Below are 20,421 nucleotides of genomic sequence, written 5' to 3'. Positions count from 1 at the left end.
CTTTGCCGGCAAGCTGATGTCTCTGCTTTTTAATACGCTGTCTACGTTTGTCATAGTTTTTCTTTCAAGGAGTAAATGTCTTTTCACTTCATGACTGCAGTCACCATCAGCAGTAATTTTGGAGCCCAAGACTATAAAATCTAACACTGTTTCCATTTTCCCCCATCTATTTGCAATAAAGTGATGGGACCAGATGCCATTATCTTCATTTTTTGAATGTTGGGTTTGAAGCCATTTTTTTTCACTCTCCTCTTTCATCTTCCTCAAGAGGCTCTTTAGTTTTTCTTGGCTTTCTGCCATTAGAGTGATACCATCTGCATATCTGAGGTTACTGATATTTCTCCCTGCAATCGAATTCCAGTCTGTGATCCATCCAACCCAGCATGTCACAGGAGGTACTCCGCAGATAAGTTAAATAAACAGGGTGATAATAGATAGCCTTGACATACTCCTTTCCCACTTTGGAACCAGCCCTTTGTTCCATGTCTGGTTCTAACTGTTGCTTCTTGACCTGCATACAGGTTTCCCAAGAGGCAAGTATTCCTAGCTCTTTAAAAATTTTCCACAGTTTGTTGTGATCCATACAGTCAAAGGCTTTAGCGTTACCTATGAAGCAGAAGTAGATGCTTTTCTGCAATTCCCATGTTTTCTTCTATGATCCAACAGATGTTTGCAATTTGATCTCTGGTTCCTTTGCCAATCCAGCTTGTACATCTGGAAATCCTTGGTCCTCATACTGGTGAAGCCTAGCTTGAAGGATTTTGAGCATTACCTTCCTGGCATGTGAAATGAGTGCAATTGTGCCGTAGTTCGAATATTCTTTGGCATTGTCTTTCTTTGGGATTGGAATGAAAACTGACTTTTTTCCAGTCCTGTGGCTGTTGTTGAGTTTTCCAAATTTGATGGCATATTTTTTTTTTAAAGGAAAGACTAATTTTTTTTTTCTACTGTCATTGCAGTGACCCACCAAGTTCCGTTTGGTATTCCCTTTTTATTTTCAAGGGTTTTGTTGTTGTGGTTGTTGTTGTTTTGGTATGATCTCTCTGGAATGGGTTAGAGTTAATTCTAGCCACCTGATTATTTTTAGAATAGTCAGGTACTTTGCATAAACTTCAGAAAAACCCCTAGATTGCACCAAGTATTTAGTAAAGCTATGCTTCAAGAAGTCATCTTCCATTCCATGCAGCTCAATTCTGGGCTCTTTCTCCCAGTAGCATCTGAATGACCCTAGACAAGTGCAGCACCTCAATAAGCCTCAGCAACCTTGGAAAGTTGATGATTCTGGTATCAGAGTCCCCTTGCGAGGAATACAGGGAAAAACAGATGCAATGTAGCAAGGACAGAGCGTTTCCTACTGCTGGCCCTCATAGTTCTCTGGGTCTGCAGACTGAAGGAACACAGTGTAATGTAGCTGATGCAGAGTCTGGCACAGAGAGTTCTCTGTTAGTAGCTACAAGTATCAAAATCCCTAAGCCTCCTGATTCTAACTGGCATCCTCTGCAGGGGTGGGTACTGTTGGAAAGAGTTCCCTGGATGATAGGCTGGTTAGCAAACTCAGAAGGCAGTCATTACAGGAAGTTAAGTCTCCTCTGGCCCCCAAGACTCTACTCCTCTATGACCTTGGGGAAAAGACTTCCTGTTAGGACGCCATCTTGTTTGCGTGGCTGTGACGCCGTGGTCTGGGGCTTGCAGTCTCCTTCCTCCGCAGCCTTCCTTGATATTCTACAAACTTCCAGCTCCAGACCCACATTCTCTTCCAGGGCAGCCTGTGAGGACGGTGGTGACAGATCTCTGCCTTCAGGCCACCCTATGGGTGAGTGGTCCGCATGAGACCTCTTCAGATCCCCCCAAAGCAGGAAGGGTTCTGGGTTCCCTCCCCCACCCCAAACCGCAGGACCCCCCACCAGTTAACGGTCCTTCAGGGAAAGGGAGGGAGAGAGCCCAGACTGACTATTTTCCAGTCTCTTGAGGAAATGGGCCAAGTGGGCTCTGACACACCCATCTCGATTCCACGTGGTAAACCTCCCCTCCGATGAAAACGGCCGTTGCTGACTTGAGTGTTTCCCTGGCTAAGGAAAAGGCATGAGTCATGTTATCATCTCGGGTCTAGGGTTTGGGGAGTGGCGAGGGTCACCTAGGTGGAGGGTGCTGCTGCTGCTGCTGCTAAGTCGCTTCAGTCGTGTCCGACTCTGTGCGACCCCATAGACGGCAGCCCACCAGGCTCCGCCGTCCCTGGGATTCCCCAGGCAAGAGTACTGGAGTGGGTTGCCATTTCCTTCTCCAATGTGCGAAAGTGAAAAGTGAAAGTGAAGTCGCTCAGTTGTGTCCCACTCTTAGCGACCCCATGAACTGCAGCCTACTAGGCTCCTCGGTCCATGGGAGTTTCCAGGCAAGAGCACTGGAGTGGGGTGCCATCGCCTTCTCCAGGTGGAGGGTAGGAGTATATAAACTAATAGTCTTTGGATTTATACTAGAGGTGGGGGAGGGGCAGAAAGCCCACCATTACTACTGGATATTACATGAAAAGTTAGGGTAAATTGTATTAGCCCCTAGAAGCTTTCTTGAGGCTTTATTGCCGGGCATGTGATATATTCTGGAATGTTTGATGAGTAGTCATGTGCATTGTTCTACGTCAATTAAATAAATTTGTTTATTTAAGTCATATTTGAAAATCCTCTCCCTCTAGCTGAGATTTTGTCTGCCATATTATGTGTCACTCAGTGAGATGTAAAATCTCCCACTGTGACTGTGGATTTGTCCATTATTTATTTCTGTCAGATTTTGCTTTGTATGCTGGCTTTAAGAGGCATACGAATTTAGAATTTGTATTACTATCTTCTTACTGCACTGAACTTGTTATCATAAAGGAATTTCCCTTTTTTTTTTTAATAAATTTATTTATTTTAGTTGGGGGCTAATTACTTTACAATATTGTAATAGTTTTTGCCATACATTGACATGAATCAGCCATGGGTTTACATGTGTTCCCCTTCCTGGACCCCCCACCCACCTCCCTCCCCATCCCATCCCTCTGGGTCATCCCATTGCCCCGGCCCTGAGCCCTTGTCTCATGCATCGAACATGGAATGGTGTTCTGTTTCACATACGATAATATACATGTTTCAATGCTATTCTCCCAGAACGTCCCACCCTCACCTTCTCCCTCAGAGTCCATAAAATTGTTCTATGCATCTGGGTCTCTTATTCTGTCTCGCATATAGGGTTATCGTTACCATCTTTCAAATTCCATATATATGCATTAGTATACTGTATTGTTGTTTTTCTTTCTGGCTTACTTCACTCTGTATAATGGGCTCCAGTTTCATCCATCTCGGTAGAACCGATTCAAATGTATTTTTTTTAATGGCTTCCCTTTTAAAGTGTACCTTTTCTTTTATCGATATGGTTATACCAGTTTTTTGAGGTTAATGTGAGAAGGTGTGCATTTTGCAATTTTTTCATTTTCTAATTTTCCTGATGATTACATTTTGCATATGTCTCTTTTCAGGAGTATTTGATGAAAGGTTTCTTGTCCAGTCTGATAAAAATCTGTCTTTCTATTTGGAGTATTTCGCCTGAATCTTTTAAAATAAAAATAGATATAATTTGGTTTATGTATATCATATTACTGTATATTTATTTTTGCCTCTTCTAAGTTCCTTTTCCTTTCCTTTGATATAGTCAGTATTTTGTAACTATCAAATCATTACTCTGCATGGTTATCTAGTTAAACCTTTTTTTGCTATTCTTGTAGTGTTCACCATTTAGATTACAATGTACATTTTTGCCTTTTCACAGTCTAATATTAGTTAGTTAGTTCCCTAAGACTGCTCAGTCGTGGGACTTTGAGACACTTTGATTCCATAAACTCCTTCCACATTTATTGTCATGCATTTTCATTCTCTATATATTTAAATCCCCGAAGGAAATTATTATCCTTGTGTTATATAGTCAGTACTCATTTAAATTTGCCTCCATATTCAAAATTTCATTCGTCTTTCTTTCCTGTATCCATGTGCCTCCACCTAGGATGATATTTCTTCTGCCCAAAGAAGAGCCTGTAATATTTCTTTTAGTTTGGATCTTTAGGTCACAAATTTTCTGAGGTTTTGTTACATGATGATGAAATGAATGTCTCTTCTTTTAAGGATGGTTTTCCTTAAAGCATACTTTTTGTCCTATTAATATTGGTCTTTTAAAAATAGATTGATTGATTGATTGATTGATTTAATTTATTTATTTTTGGCTGTGCTAGGACTTGTTGCTGGGTGAGGGATTTCTCTAGTTGCAATGAGCAGGGACTACTATCTAGTTGCAGTGCACGGGATTCTCATTACCGTGGCTTCTCTTGTTGCACTCTTGCTGCAGATCACAGGCTCTAGGGCACAGGCGCTTCAGCAGTTTTGGCTCATAGGCTCTAAAGCACAGGTTCAGTTTCTGTGGCACAGGGGCTACGTTGTCCTGAGGCATATGGAATCTTCCCAGACCAGGGATTGAATGTATGTCCCCTGCATTGGCAGGTGGATTCTTAATTATTGACCCACAAAGGAAGTCTTCCTATTAATATTGTTTTTTCTTTTTAAGTTAGTTTATTTTCTATTTTTTAACGTTACAGTATTGTATTTGTTTTGCCATACATTGACATGAATCCACCACGGGTGTACATGTTTTCCCCTTCCAGAACCCCCCCTTCCACCTCCCTCCCCATCCCATCCCTCCGGGTCATCCCGGCGCACCAGCCCCGAGCACCCTGTATCATGCGTCGAACCTGGACTGGCGATTTGTTTCACATATGATAATTTCCATGCCTCAATGCCATTCTCCCATATCATCCCGCCCTCGCCCTCTCCCATAGAGTCCATAATACTGTTCTATTTATCTGTGTCTCTTTTGATGTCTCGCATACAGGGTTATCTTTACCGATTGACTAAATGCCATATATATGTGTTAGTATACTGTGTTGGTGTTTTTCTTTCTGCCTTACTTCACTCTGTATAATAGGCTCCAGTTTCGTCCACCTCATTAGAACTGATTCGAATGTATTCTTTTTTAATGGCCGAGTAATATTCCATCGTGTATATGTACCACAGCTTCCTTATCCATTCATCTGCTGATGGGCATCTAGGCTGCTTCCATGTCCTGGCTATTATAAACAGTGCTGCGATGAATATTGGGGTACACGTGTCTCTTTCAAGTCTGGTTTCCTCAGTGTGTATGCCCAGCAGTGGGATTGCTAGGTCCTATGGCAGTTCTATTTCCAGTTTCTTGAGGAATCGCCACACTGTTCTCCATAGTGGCTGTACTAGTTTGCATTCCCACCAACAGTGTAAGAGGGAGCCCTTTTCTCCACACCCTCTCCAGCATTTATTACCTGTAGTCTTTTGGATAGCAGCCATTCTGACGGGCGTGAAATGGTACCTCATTGTGGTTTTGATTTGCATTCTCTGATAATGAGTGATGTTGAGCATCTTTTCATGTGTTTGTTAGCCATCTGTGTGTCTTCTTTGGAGAAGTGTCTGTTTAGTTCTTTGGCCCACTTCTTGATTGGGTCGTTTATTTTTCTGGAATTGAGCTGCAGGAGTTGCTTGTATATTTTTGAGATTAATTGTTTGTCCGTTGCTTTGTTTGCTATGATTTTGTCCCATTCCGAAGGCTGTCTTTTCACCTTGCTTATAGTTTCCTTTGTTGTGCAAAAGCTTTTAATTTTAATTAGGTCCCATTTGTTTATTTTTGCTTTTATTTCCAATATTCTGGGAGGTGGGTCATAGAGGATCCTGCTGTGGTTTATGTCGGAGAGTGTTTTGCTTATGTTTTCCTCTAGGAGTTTTATAGTTTCTGGTCTTATGTTTAGATCTTTAACCCATTTTGAGTTTATTTTTGTGTATGGTGTTAGAAGGTGTTCTAGTTTCATTCTTTTGCAGGTGGTTGACCAGTTTTCCCAGCACCACTTGTTAAAGAGATTGTCTTTTCTCCATTGTATATTCTTGCCTCCTTTGTCAAAGATAAGGTGTCCATAGGTGCGTGGATTTATCTCTGGGCTTTCTATTTTGTTCCATTGATCTATATGTCTGTCCTTGTGCCAGTGCCGTGCTGTCTTGATGACTGTGGCTTTGCAGTACAGCCTGAAGTCAGGCAGGTTGATTTCTCCAGTTCTGTTCTTCTTTCTCAAGATTGCTTTGGCGCTTCGAGATTTTTGTGTTTCCATACAAACTGTGAAAGTATTTGTTCTAGTTCTCTGAAAAATACCGTTGGTAGCTTGATAGGGATTGCATTGAATCTATAGATTGCTTTGGGTAGTATACTCATTTTCACTATATTGATTCTTCCGATCCATGAACATGGTATATTTCTCCATCTATTTGTGTCCTCTTTGATTTCTTTCACCAGTGTTTTATAGTTTTCTATATATAGGTCTTTTGTTTCTGTAGGTAGATATATTCCTAAGTATATTATTCTTTTCGTTGTAGTGGTGAATGGAATTGTTTCCTTAATTTCTCTTTGTGTTTTCTCGTCGTTAGTGTATAGGAATGCAAGGGATTTCTGTGTGTTAATTTTATATCCTGCAACTTTATTATATTCATTGATTAGCTCTAGTCATTTCCTGGTGGAGTCTTTAGGGTTTTCTATGTGGAGGATCATGTCATCTGCAAACAATGAGAGTTTTACTTCTTCTTTTCCAATCTGGATTCCTTTTATTTCTTTTTCTGCTCTGATTGCTGTGGCCAAAACTTCCAAACCTATGTTGAATAGTAGTGGTGAGAGTGGGCACCCTCGTCTTGTTCCTGATTTTAGGGGAAATGCTTTCAGTTTTTCACCATTTAGGATAATGTTTGCCGTGGGTTTGTCATGTATAGCTTTTGTTATGTTGAGGTATGTTCCTTCTATTCCTGCTTTTTGGAGGGTTTTTATCATAAATGGATGTTGAATTTTGTCAAAGGCTTTCTCTGCATCTATTGAAATAATCGTATGGTTTTTATTTTTCCATTTGTTGATGTGGTGTATTACATCGATTGATTTGCGGATATTGAAGAATCCTTACATCCCTGGGATAAAGCCCACTTGGTCATGATGTATGATCTTTTAAATTTGTTGTTGGATTCTGTTTGCTAGGATTTTGTTAAGGAGTTTTGCATCTATGTTCATCAGTGATACTGGCCTGCAGTTTTCTTTTTTTGTGGCATCTTTGTCAGGTTTTGGTTTTAGGGTGATGGTGGTCCCATAGACTGAGTTTGTAAGTTTACCTTCTTCCTCTGCAATTTTCTGGAAGAGTTTGAGTAGGACAGGTGTTAGCTCTTCTCTATTAATATCGTTATCCTCAGTTGATACCTTGATACATTTGGAAACTTCTCAACCAAGTTCTCTTCAATACCACTTCCCCACTGTTCACTCTCCTTCTCTATGGGGCTCACATTAACCATGTGTTAGGTATACTCATTGCATCACCTTTAATTCTCTCTTTTTGCGGGGGAGGGTATTCTCCATATTTCATCTCTCCAGGTTCCATCTTGGATCCTTCAATAAGACTTACCTTTCATTTCTCTAATTCTTCCTTTGGGGAGACAGATCACCTTTGACCCTTGAACCATCACACCAGGGTAGATTTCAGGGTAGGGTTTATTGTACTCATAGAGCAGAGCAGAGAAGTGAGACTTGGGGATAAAAAGCCACTTGTCCCAGGTCAACTAACCTGAACCAAGCAGAACAGAGTCTCACATCACAGACTACACTCTAGATCCAGACCCTTTCCTTGGTGCCTGTTTTCTTGTCTGTGACGGCTCCCTACCTCTCATTTCCTGAAAAGTGGAGCCATGGTGAAGTCTCTCAGCCATTTTTTAGCTGTATGATACATTTATGCTTAGATTATAAAGAATGATATTTCTTCATTAGTCATGATATTTACCCAGGACTACTTCTGATACTGGGACTACTGATATGTTGTTGTCAATTTTAGAGCACACTGATAAAGTGAACTCGTTACAAAGAAGAGCACGAAGCTGGAGTATTTACCGAAGGCAGTACACCTATTGGTCTGAACAGGTCACTTCCCAGCAGCAGCAAGGTAGAGATTCAGAAGAAAGTGATGCTCATGTGGCCATCCAAGCAAGATAGTAAGTGACCAGCCACCATGGCTGACGTGTACCAACCAGTGAACAACAAAACCTTGTCATTCTCTCCAGCTTGCCAGAGTGAAAAGTGATTGGGTCAGGTTAATGTTTGAGCAGTCTTTATTATAACTCTGGTATCGTTTGGGAAAAGGTAGAGAAGACTTTGTAAGCCTATATGGACCATCTTTTTCTCTCCACTTCCCCACAGTGCTCCCTATGCCATTCCATCCCATCACTGGAGAAGTCGTTTTCAGAGAAAAGACCAAATGCATGTTAACGTGGAGACAAAGCAAAAGGCTCTGGAGAGAAAAATGAAGACCCTGGGGAGCTGGTTCAAGATTATTGTGCGTATCCTGGCTAAATGAACCTAATATGTAGAAGATGATAGAGTCGTGTTGGATTTGTGTAGAGATGCTGGCAACTTTTCTGGGGCAGTGGAGTTGGTAATCTGTCTTGTTATTACTAGGAGGTATCTTCTTAGATCATGTAAGGGCAGGTTCAGAGAAGCAGTATGAAGGAAACAGACTGACTGCAAGGAGGAGCATGGGAGAGGTTGACTAAAAGCAGACGAGGGAACCTACTGCCATGGAGATGGAGCACTTCATACCAGATCACGCAGTTTGGCTTGAGCAGGGTGTGGGAGGAGGTTGAGTCTCTGGGGTCCTTGTCAGAGTGACAGGCCAGATGTACCTTATGTGGATCTCCTGCAACTTTATAAAAGGAAGTAGATGTGAAACATATGAAGTCAACTTTTTTTCGGGAAGAGTATTTGAATGAAAAGAAAGTGTATATAGAAAATCCATGTCTCGTACCAAAGTTAGTGATAAGAGATATTGTCCTATCTTAAGAAATTATTTAAAACCTGAAAAATGGCCCTAGAGCAAGACACAGTTGGGTCTTACCTTAATCTTGGATTCCACTGTATCCACTCTCTTTCCCATTTGTTCTCTAATTCCTAGATCCCCTTTGGTATAACATATGATGAGAAGTGGCTGCTGAATTTGATACAGACGAAGTGCAGTGTCCCCTTCACTGCAGTCGAAGTAAGACAGGACATGGAGATGATGAGACGAAATGGGGTAGATTGCAGGCCCAGAGAAATGGCGCTGGTCTCATATTCTGCTTCTCCTGTCACTCTCCCTACAGTTTCGCTATGAGAAAACGCAGGCCCATTTCTTTGTTGAGAATGCCAACATTGCCTATGCATTGAAGAATGTCAGCGGCAAGATTTTCGATGAGGATAATGAAAGGGTCTGTGTCAAGGGCTGACTAGGGGCAAGAGGGCAGGAGGGCGGCATGGTCTTGCTTGATCCCGTGCACAGATTTCCTGGCGCTTACCCAGCCCCTCTTGTGTTCTCTACAGATATTTATCTTGGTTGAGCCCTGTGATGCACCCCAGTCTGTGCAGAAGGCACTGACATCTGAAAAGTTGGAGCAGGTAATGGTAATGCAGACTCAGCACGAGCTGCACCCTCACAGGCAGACCCACCTCTTCCCCCCGCTCACCCTCAGACTCAAGCTCACTGAACCCCATCCCTAACTCTGCAGCTGACCATGAACAAACCATACGATGCCTGCCAGCAAGCTGTTGACATCCAGAGACTCCGCTTTGGCCCTGGTATGGCTACAGCAGTAACTGCAGGGCAGGTGGGGTAGAGGTTCTGTCTGGGTAGAGCACTCGGAGATGATATCATGGGGAGGGCTTGGTGCTGGAGGTGTTCCAGCTGGGACCCTCTCAGCCTGTGTTTCCCTCCTTCTGGTTTCCTGGAGACTTGATTACCTGTGATATTGGAATGACATGGAACCGTAGAAATAGCATGGCTGCTTCCCTGCACATCCATCCAGGGATCAGGCCCATGGTGAGGACCTAGGCCCAATGTTGGGGCCAATGGTGAGGGAGGGAGACATCGGGTAGAAGAGGCAGATATGTCTCAGTTGTTCCCTTTGGGGTCCTCACTCTCTTTCCTCATCATAGCTTTCATCTTTGTACTTGAGCAACACGAAACCCTACTGGGAGATTGCTTCCACCACCAAGAACTTGAATCTCTCCAACACTGAGGTGAGGTGGGGCACCCAGATCCTCCTTTGAAAGGAATGTGGGAGGCCTTATGGGTGGTGACAGACAAAGGAAAAGTGGATTTGTAGGGAAAGGAAGGGCGTGGGTGCAGAGCCATCTTGTCCATGTGGGTGTTCCCTATAATTCCAGGTGAAGGTTGCAGGGGAGATGGACAAGGGTCATCAGCTGGAACCAGAAGGGATGTGTGCAGACAGAAACGCTGTGTGCACCACCTTCGGTGATAAGTCAACCAACATGAGGTCTTCATCTGCCTTGTCTCTACACCCCTATGTCTCTCTCATTTCTCCCCTCCTCCCTCCACTCCCTTTCTGTCTTTATTCCCCTCCCTATCTCCTGAGCCCCACCTAAATCGCCTCCCTGCCATAGCACCTGGTCATCCCTGAGGTATGTCCTGACTTGACAGCATGCTGGACTCCAAGTGAGGTAGCAAAGCCCCGGGCTCCCATCCTCCCCTATCTTCTTTTCTCTACAGCCTTCTCTGGGCCCTGGAGGAAGGAAGGAAGGAAGGGATGGAGGGGAGTAAGGCCTGCAGACCGGATTTGAAGTGCTGGTCCCTGTGGCCCTGCAGAAGGGAGTCAGAACAGTCTGGCTGGGAGTTACCCAGGGGAAAGGAGATGGAGGAGGGGGTTCAAGGAAGGGGTGGAGGGGACAGTCTCCCTCTTGGTCAGTCCATAGAGTGGTGACCAGGGCCCTTGAACGCTAGGATACTGGGGTGTGAGGGGGCTGTGATTACTGTAAGTGCTTGCTCCTCTGAGGAGGGTCACGTCCATAGTCTCACCGACATTTTTCTTTTGTCTTGATTTTGGCAGCACCCTCCTGGAGTTGTTCCCCAGGTTACTAAGCTTGGTAAGTGCATTCCTTGGTCAGACTCCTCTAACTAGCACTGACAGTGCCCTCAAACTACTCGGAAACCCGTTAGGACCTGTCCAAGTTCCCTCTTTCAGCCTGACCCTTAAATGTCCTGGGGGAGGAAGGTGTACCATTCGCTGTGGGAACCTGAAAAGGCCCTGGATCTTCTTCAGCCATGTTCTCCACAGGCTTCGGGGACCCATGGTGATGACAGAACATAGAGTCCTGCCTCTGGCATTTCCAGGGACACTTTCTTCCCTGACCTCTGACCCCCACCCCACCCTGGGCCCATCCTTTTCCCCGATCATCCAGCACCACATCCTGGACTGCACTGCTGACTTCCTCTTCCCTCCCCTAGGATGGCCAGGAGATACCCTCAGGGTCTAAGTGTGCTATTGAAGCCCCCAAGTGGTTACCAATGTGCAAGGTGAGCACAGAAGATCCAGCAGGGTTCTAGGTGGTACCTGAGGAGGTGTCAGCCCTGGTCCTGAGGACTGTTTTAATTCCAGGGAAGTTTCTTTGGATCTGATCAGGTGAACCGTCAAATCCTGCAATTCCTGCAGCAGTAAGTACCCCTGGGAATCTGAACAAGGGGAGGGCCAGGACAAGGGAGGCCACCCAAGCTCAGGTCTGCTCATGGGAGTTTTCGAGTCTTCTTTGAGCTTCAGACCACAGAGAGAGATTCTCCTCACGGCTTCCCTCAGGTATTACTTGATCCATGACTGTGGAGATCGCCAGGGACTGCTGGATTTTTATCACGAGGAGGCCTGCTTCTCCCTGATCATTCCATCCCACCCTAAGGACCCAGACCCGTGAGTATCACAGCCCAGACCCCTCCCCAAAGCCATGTGGTTCCCCAGGAGATGCAGGCCAGCTCCTGCTGACACCTATGCTGGCTGTACACCTATGCACCACCCAAGTTTTCTCTGTGTCTCCTAGAAGCAGCGTGTGCCCGTACTTCAAGAACGACAGGAATAGGGAGCAGCTCAAGGACCCCAGTGAGTGTGTGGTGGGAGAGCTGGGCGGGAAGGGCAGTGAGGGGGCCAATCATAGGGTCCAGGGCATGGCTGCCCTGACCTTCCCTTTCTTCCCCTCCCCCACAGACCTTTATTTCCAGCTGCTGAGACACACAAACCATGACATTGTGCATGCCCTCTGTGCATTGCCCAAAACTCAGCATGACTTCAGCTCCTTTGTGGTGGACATGTGTTTCCAGACAGTGAGCACCTGCTCCTTGCTTGGTGGTGAGGGGCAGGAAGGTGCAGGTGGGAAAGAGGTTGAGGGGTGACTGAGTACCTGGTCTCTTCCCTACCAGGAAACAATGCTCTGCGTCTCTGTCAGTGGGGTGTTCAGGGAAGGTGAGTGTGTGTAGCCCGCTCCCCCCAGATGCCGCACTGCTCTTTCACCTGGTCAGGCTCCCTCCCACCAGAACTCTTCCTTCCTTCCCTCCCCGCCCCTCCGCCTAGCCCTCAGTCTTCCCACAGACAACCCAGGTCTGAACTGCGTCCATGTCTTCCCTGCCCACCCTGGGCATTAGGGACACAGGCTGCGGAGTTTGGCGGCTCCCATACCAGATCCTTACACTGAGAACCTGGGCTACTACCTAACCTCACAGTTCCCTCATAATATCCATCTCTTCGGCAACTGAGAAAAATGCATCCCATGAACTTGTGAAGTGGTTGCCATGGGGACATGTCACTGGGAGCAGACATCTCCTACAGTTGCCTTCCCCATTCCCAACACCCAGGCTCCCCAAGTGAACAGCTGTCCCCTCAGCATGAGTGTCAAGTCAGACCCTGACTCGGGAATGATGTGGGAGCCTGTAAACACGTGGGGCTCTAAGGGGTACTGTTGTTTGTTGTTGAAGTGGAAGGAAGTTCTCGGGGCTGTGTGCGTGCCTTCACCCGGACCTTCATCACTACTCCCACCAGCTCTTCCAGGTGAGAGCCATGTTGTGGGCGGGATGGCCCATCCAGCCTGGGCTCAGGGCCCTGGGCATGTGGTGATGCAGATCTTAGGCTGACTCAGTGTTGTGGAAAGCCAGCAGGGAGATCCAAGGAGCAGTCTAATCTGGTAGTTAGGAAGAGCATGTGCTCTGGAATCGGCACATGGGTTCTCTCCTTGACCCAATGCTCACTCTCTGTGTGACCTTGGTCGAGTCACATGATCCGTCTGTGACTCTGTCTTCTTCTGAAAATGGGGATCAGACTGTGCACTCCTGTACTGTAGTGTACTGGGTTACTGTTCAGGGTAAATGTGAAGCTGTCCCTGGGTTGGGGATCAGCCTGTCCATTGAGTGAAGCTGGTAGACAATCTCTGTGAAGGTGAGCTCTGTGTGAGGGGCAGAGGAACCAGTCAAGGAGCCTGGGGACAGACACAGGAGTGCATGGAAGGGGTCTGGTTGCTGAGTGTTAGTGGGAGCAGTCAGGATTGGGGTGCGGGTGGCCCATCCGTAAATTGTCCGCCTGTGCACTTTTCCTCCAGTCTCTGTATAGTGAATGACGAGCTGTTCGTGAGGGAAGCCAGCCCCAGTGAGGCTCAGCGTCTGCATTCTCCATCCCAGTGTCAACCACCTTCATGGTCATCCTCTCCCCCGAGCAGCAGGTAATGGTGCGGGCTTTCTCCATCCAGTGTAGAATCGCCTCCCGTGGTCTCAGAAGTGACTGCTGGGTTTGCATGGAGATAGGAGGGAGCTGGGGGGAGTGGAGGAGTAATTAATGGGAACTTGAAGGTAAATTGTTTTCCTTGTTTATTTCAGTTATTTTTACCCTGAACATTTCATTCTTAGTACATAGGAAGCTACTAGTTGTTTTGAGCAGGCTTGAACCATTTGTATGTTTAATGAACCTTCTCCCTGTGTTAATGGACAGTTGGGTATTCAGGTGTTTTTACCATGATACACTCTGCACGAGGTTCATTTCAGTGTATAATACACAGTATATGTGGAAGAGAAAAATAATTGCTCCACAACATAACACCCTAAGATAACCCTTTTGTTTTTCATCGTCATTGTATCTTCCTGAAAGTTTGCTTATGTAGGTATATACATATTTGTGCATGTGTGTGTGTGTGTGTGTGTATATATATATATATATATATATATATGTATTTGTATATTTATCTACAGAAAATGAGATCTCATCATGAAAGAGAGAAAAGGAAACCACAGATGTTACGAAGACAAAGAGAGGCTTGTGGCTGAATGGGGACCTGAACCTTGAGCAAGACTAAAAGTTAATGTGAAGGAGCCATCCCATCTCATTTTTTACCCTTAAATTTGCCCGTACACTTATTTTCCTTCATAACCTCTTATTCCTACTGTTGAGTTAAGAGACATTTCAAATGGAATAGTGTAAATTGTGAGCCCAATAAATATTGAGTTGTTAGTGAATGAAAGAATGGAGCATTGTATTTCAATGAAACGGTAGTACTTTTTAGTTTTTTGTCCCGCATGGAGGCAGCAGATATTGGAAATTCTGGTGTGACATGGCTGGATGTTGCATGATCTGATCCCCCCCTGCAGTGTTGAATGGGAGGCAGGTCCAGAATTTTCCTATCAGTGTATTAACATAAGGAGCAGTCCAGGAGCAGCAGTTAGGCAACACCACAGCTTGCTGCCCTGTTGCCATCTCTCACTGAAATCACCAGGTGAGTCAAAGGCAAGCCTGTCTTCCCAGTGCGGGGACTGGATCAGAGTCTGCTCAGAGGCATGATGTTGGGCGGCTCTTAGGAGTTTCTTAGTCTCCCAAGAGACTAGCGTTCCTTCTCTCTTGAGAAGTTTGAACTCCAGCCATATCAGAGAGTCCACTGCTTCCTTTCTAGTGATATCTACTGTATCATTAAGGAGAACTGTGAGAAATGACTTTATACAGTGCCTGCCTTAGCCCCAGGCTTTCTCGCTCTGTGTTAGAGATGAGTCCCATTTCACAGATGACAGAGCTCCTCCTCTTATAGCTTCTGTCGCCTGTCCAATAAGCGGGAACTTGGGGTGAGGTTCTGTCCCTTGCCCTCTCTGGAGGACAATGGAGTAGCCTCCCTTGAAGAAAATGGGCCAGAGAAATGGTCATTTTGCTCTCCTGTGATATAACAGGCTCAAGGGGTACTCCCTCGAAAGCCCCTATTGATGAATATGATACTGCACATACATGTGCACATGCATTCATTACCTAAGAAAAGCACTCATTATGTTCAGTTTCACGAGGAGATGAATTAGAATTAAAATGAATTGCCAGCATATCTCCGTGTGTGTGTGTGTGTGTGTGTGTGTGTGTGTGTGTGTGTGTGTGTGTCTATCATCAGGCTGTGTATAGGATCATTACTTATAAAAGCACAATATGTTAGGTAAATATGTGGAGATGACATACTTCTGAGAGAAAGACATTTCCTTCTTTACCTCAGAGTTCCCCTTCCCTAGTGTGCAGGACAACTTTTGAGGACTGGGGAAAATAGAATATCATTTGCATATGGAAGACCCTTAAAAATCAAGTCTGGAAGGTTCCACAGGGGGACCTTTTCAGATATCCAGAAGGAAAGAGCAGGGAGATGGCAATGGAAGGGCAGCTATGGTGGCCTTCAGTGGAGCAGGAGCTGATCAGGGCAGAGTGCTTCAGCTAGGCACCTCCCTGGTAGCCCCCACGTCACCACTGTCTGCAGGTGAGAACCAGGAATTCTATTGTGTAAGAATCTTCCCTGGGTCATTAGAGGATGGGCACAGGGCCAGGCACCCAGGGAGAGCCCAATTCTTGTCTGCATCCCTCGCCTCCATTCTGTCTTCACGTACTATATTCTCCACCTTCAGTTGTGTTCATCCCTAACTTCATGCTAATCACCACCTCCACCATTCATATTTTGGCTGAGTAGTAAGAAAAATGATAATACTCATAATACCGAAAAAAATCCACAAAAATGATAAAAGATACCAAGCACATGTATTAGATACATTACTAATTTATCAAGGTAAATCAATCAGCACACAATGGTTCCCAACATCAAATCCTGGTCTTCTGATCGAAAACGCTCTGCCCATCACCTCTGTTTCTATAGTGAGTGTACTTCTGTGTTAGGACTGAGGCCAACACAGGTAAGGGACTCAGCCCAGGTCCTGTGGTCAGTTGATGATTCTGGAACTGGATATTTGTTTGATGACTTCTGTCTAGCTAACCTGTGCCTATTCTCTGCTCTTCTGTACTAATCCTTCCTTTGGGGTTCATTAAGAAGTTAAGTTCAGTCACTCAGTCGTGTCCGACTCTTTGTGACCCCATGAATCGCACACGCCAGGCCTCCCTGTCCATCACCAACTCCCTGAGTTTACCCAAACTCATGTCCATCGAGTCAGTGATGCCATCCAGCCATCTCATCCTCTGTCGTCCCCTTCTCCTCCCACCCCCAATCCGTCCCAGCATCAGGGTCTTTTCCAATGAGTCAGTTCTTCGCATGAGGTGGCCAAAGTATTGGAGTTTCAGCTTCAACATCAGTCCTTCCAATGAACACCCAGGGCTGATCTCCTTTAGGATGGACTGGTTGGATCTCCTTGCAGTCCAAGGGACTCTCAAGAGTCTTCTCCAACACCACAGTTCAAAAGCATCAATTCTTCAGCACTCAGCTTTCTTCACAGTCCAACTCTCACATCCATACATGACTACTGGAAAAAACAGCCTTGACTAGACGGACCTTTGTTGGCAAAGTAATGTCTCTGCTTTTTAATATGCTATCTAGGTTGGTCATAACTTTTCTTCCAAGGAGTAAGGGTCTTTTAATTTCATGGCTGTAATCACCATCTGCAGTGATTTTGGAGCCCCCCAAAATAAAGTCTGACGCTGTTTCCACTGTTTCCCCATCTATTTCCCATGAAGTGATGGGACCAGATGCCATGATCTTAGTTTTTTGAATGTTGAGCTTTAAGCCAACTTTTCCACTCCCCTCTCTCACTTTCATCAAGAGGCTTTTTAGTTCGTCTTCATTTTCTGCCATAAGGGTGGTGGTGTCTGCATATCTGAGATTATTGATATTTCTCCCGGCAATCTTGATTCCAGCTTGTACTTACTCCAGCCCAGGGTTTCTTATGATGTACTCTGCATATAAGTTAAATAAGCAGGGTGACAATATACAGCCTTGACGTACTCCTTTTCCTATTTGGAACCAGTCTGTTGCTCCATGTCCAGTTCTAACTGTTGCTTCCTGACCTGCATACAGGTTTCTCAAGAGGCAGGTCAGATGGTCCGGTATTCCCATCACTTTCAGAATTTTCCACAGTTTATAGTGATCCACACAGTCAAAGGCTTTGGCATAGTCAATAGAGCAGAAATAGATGTTTTTCTGGAACTCTCTTGCTTTTTCGATGGTCCAGCGGATGTTGGTAATTTGATCTCTGGTTCCTCTGCCTTTTCTAAAACCAGCTTGAACATCTGGAAGTTCACGGTTCACGTATTGCTGAAGCCTGGCTTGGAGAATTTTGAGCATTACTAACTTCTTATTGGTATGACCTAAATTAAATTTCTTATGATTATATAGTGGAAGTGAGAAATAGGTTTAAGGGACTAGATCTGATAGACAGAGTGCCTGATGAACTATGGACAAAGGTTCGTGACATTGTACAGGAGACAGGGACCAAGATCATCCCTATGGAAAAGAGATGCAAAAAAGCAAAATGGCTGTCTGAGAAGGCCTTACAAATAGCTGTGAAAAGAAGAGAAGCGAAAAGCAAAGGAGAAAAGGAAAGATATTCCCATCTGAATGCAGATTTCCAAAGAATAGCAAGGAGAGAAAAGAAAGCCTTCCTCAGCGATCAATGCAATGAAATAGAGGAAAACAACAGAATGGGAAAGACTAGAGATCTCTTCAAGAAAATTAGAGATACCAAGGGAACATTTCATGCAAAGATGGGCTCGTTAAAGGACAGAAATGGTATGGACCTAACAGAAGCAGAAGGTATTAAGAAGAGGTGGCAAGAATACACAGAAGAACTGTACAAAGAAGATTTTCATAACCCAGATAATCACGATGGTGTGATCACTCACCTAGAGCCAGATATCCTGGAATGTGAAGTCAAGTGGGCCTTAGAAAGCATCACTACAAACAAAGCTAGTGGAGGTGATGGAATTCCAGTTGAGCTGTTTCAAATCCTGAAAGATGATGCTGTGAAAGTGCTGCACTCAATATGCCAGCAAATTTGGAAAACTCAGCAGTGGCCACAGGACTGGAAAAGGTCAATTTTCATTCCAATCCCAAAGAAAGGCAATGCCAAAGAATGCTCAAACTACCGCACAATTGCACTCATCTCACACGCTAGTAAAGTAATGCTCAAAATTCTCCAAGCCAGGCTTCAGCAATACGTGAACCGTGAACTTCCAGATGTTCAAGCTGGTTTTAGAAAAGGCAGAGGAACCAGAGATCAAATTACCAACATCCGCTGGACCATCGAAAAAGCAAGAGAGTTCCAGAAAAACATCTATTTCTGCTCTATTGACTATGCCAAAGCCTTTGACTGTGTGGATCACTATAAACTGTGGAAAATTCTGAAAGTGATGGGAATACCGGACCATCTGACCTGCCTCTTGAGAAACCTGTATGCAGGTCAGGAAGCAACAGTTAGAACTGGACATGGAGCAACAGACTGGTTCCAAATAGGAAAAGGAGTACGTCAAGGCTGTATATTGTCACCCTGCTTATTTAACTTATATGCAGAGTACATCATAAGAAACCCTGGGCTGGAGTAAGTACAAGCTGGAATCAAGATTGCCGGGAGAAATATCAATAATCTCAGATATGCAGACACCACCACCCTTATGGCAGAAAATGAAGACGAACTAAAAAGCCTCTTGATGAAAGTGAGAGAGGGGAGTGGAAAAGTTGGCTTAAAGCTCAACATTCAAAAAACTAAGATCATGGCATCTGGTCCCATCACTTCATGGGAAATAGATGGGGAAACAGTGGAAACAGCGTCAGACTTTATTTTGGGGGGCTCCAAAATCACTGCAGATGGTGATTACAGCCATGAAATTAAAAGACCCTTACTCCTTGGAAGAAAAGTTATGACCAACCTAGATAGCATATTAAAAAGCAGAGACATTACTTTGCCAACAAAGGTCCGTCTAGTCAAGGCTGTTTTTTCCAGTAGTCATGTATGGATGTGAGAGTTGGACTGTGAAGAAAGCTGAGTGCTGAAGAATTGATGCTTTTGAACTGTGGTGTTGGAGAAGACTCTTGAGAGTCCCTTGGACTGCAAGGAGATCCAACCAGTCCATCCTAAAGGAGATCAGCCCTGGGTGTTCATTGGAAGGACTGATGTTGAAGCTGAAACTCCAATACTTTGGCCACCTCATGCGAAGAACTGACTCATTGGAAAAGACCCTGATGCTGGGACGGATTGGGGGTGGGAGGAGAAGGGGACGACAGAGGATGAGATGGCTGGATGGCATCACTGACTCGATGGACATGAGTTTGGGTAAACTCAGGGAGTTGGTGATGGACAGGGAGGCCTGGCGTGTGCGATTCATGGGGTCACAAAGAGTCGGACACGACTGAGTGACTGAACTTAACTTCTTAATGAACCCCAAAGGAAGGATTAGTACAGAAGAGCAGAGAATAGGCACAGGTTAGCTAGACAGAAGTCATCAAACAAATATCCAGTTCCAGAATCATCAACTGACCACAGGACCTGGGCTGAGTCCCTTACCTGTGTTGGCCTCAGTCCTAACACAGAAGTACACTCACTATAGAAACAGAGGTGATGGGCAGAGCGTTTTCGATCAGAAGACCAGGATTTGATGTTGGGAACCATTGTGTGCTGATTGATTTACCTTGATAAATTAGTAATGTATCTAATACATGTGCTTGGTATCTTTTATCATTTTTGTGGATTTTTTTCGGTATTATGAGTATTATCATTTTTCTTACTACTCAGCCAAAATATGAATGGTGGAGGTGGTGATTAGCATGAAGTTAGGGATGAACACAACTGAAGGTGGAGAATATAGTACGTGAAGACAGAATGGAGGCGAGGGATGCAGACAAGAATTGGGCTCTCCCTGGGTGCCTGGCCCTGTGCCCATCCTCTAATGACCCAGGGAAGATTCTTACACAATAGAATTCCTGGTTCTCACCTGCAGACAGTGGTGACGTGGGGGCTACCAGGGAGGTGCCTAGCTGAAGCACTCTGCCCTGATCAGCTCCTGCTCCACTGAAGGCCACCATAGCTGCCCTTCCATTGCCATCTCCCTGCTCTTTCCTTCTGGATATCTGAAAAGGTCCCCCTGTGGAACCTTCCAGACTTGATTTTTAAGGGTCTTCCATATGCAAATGATATTCTATTTTCCCCAGTCCTCAAAAGTTGTCCTGCACACTAGGGAAGGGGAACTCTGAGGTAAAGAAGGAAATGTCTTTCTCTCAGAA

General features: G+C 45.0%; 1 protein-coding gene across 3 annotated transcripts; it reads left to right on the top strand.

Annotated features, from left to right (window-relative positions):
• The first annotated feature begins 1,513 nt into the window (after nt 1-1,513).
• On the top strand, nt 1,514-14,427 carry LOC145537173 (nuclear RNA export factor 3-like). 3 transcript variants are annotated; one of them, XM_081567985.1, is made up of 20 exons: nt 1,514-1,813; nt 7,952-8,108; nt 8,314-8,449; nt 9,065-9,148; nt 9,252-9,356; nt 9,469-9,543; nt 9,654-9,723; nt 9,876-9,964; nt 10,081-10,164; nt 10,312-10,421; nt 10,992-11,028; nt 11,390-11,458; nt 11,541-11,596; nt 11,736-11,843; nt 11,971-12,029; nt 12,135-12,250; nt 12,347-12,389; nt 12,899-12,971; nt 13,516-13,635; nt 14,159-14,427. In XM_081567985.1, exons 1-20 carry the CDS (start codon nt 1,534-1,536, stop codon nt 14,163-14,165), a joined length of 1,878 nt encoding a protein of 625 aa, XP_081424111.1. In that variant the 5' UTR covers nt 1,514-1,533; the 3' UTR covers nt 14,166-14,427. The 3 variants fall into 3 exon arrangements, with proteins under 3 accessions (XP_081424111.1, XP_081424112.1, XP_081424113.1); XM_081567986.1 differs by lacking the exon at nt 12,347-12,389 and having other exon boundaries at nt 12,135-12,290; XM_081567987.1 differs by lacking the exons at nt 9,654-9,723; nt 14,159-14,427 and having other exon boundaries at nt 1,528-1,813; nt 9,469-9,547; nt 9,864-9,964; nt 13,516-13,639.
• Nucleotides 14,428-20,421: the final 5,994 nt, after the last annotated feature.

This window comes from Giraffa tippelskirchi, chromosome X, assembly GCF_054371585.1.
Source record: "Giraffa tippelskirchi isolate mGirTip1 chromosome X, T2T-mGirTip1v1.2.pri, whole genome shotgun sequence".
In the NCBI taxonomy this organism is placed as follows: domain Eukaryota; kingdom Metazoa; phylum Chordata; class Mammalia; order Artiodactyla; family Giraffidae; genus Giraffa; species Giraffa tippelskirchi.
This window is presented reverse-complemented; position numbering and strand designations above follow the sequence as displayed.

Coding starts and splice junctions, on each gene's coding strand:
- LOC145537173 (XM_081567985.1), top strand. CDS start 1,534: ATGATAGGCTGGTTAGCAAACTCAGAAGGCAGTCATTACAGGAAGTTA. Junction 8,450..9,064: donor GGAGCTGGTTCAAGATTATT/GTGCGTATCCTG, acceptor TCTAATTCCTAG/ATCCCCTTTGGTATAACATA. Junction 11,029..11,389: donor TCCCCAGGTTACTAAGCTTG/GTAAGTGCATTC, acceptor TCCCTCCCCTAG/GATGGCCAGGAGATACCCTC.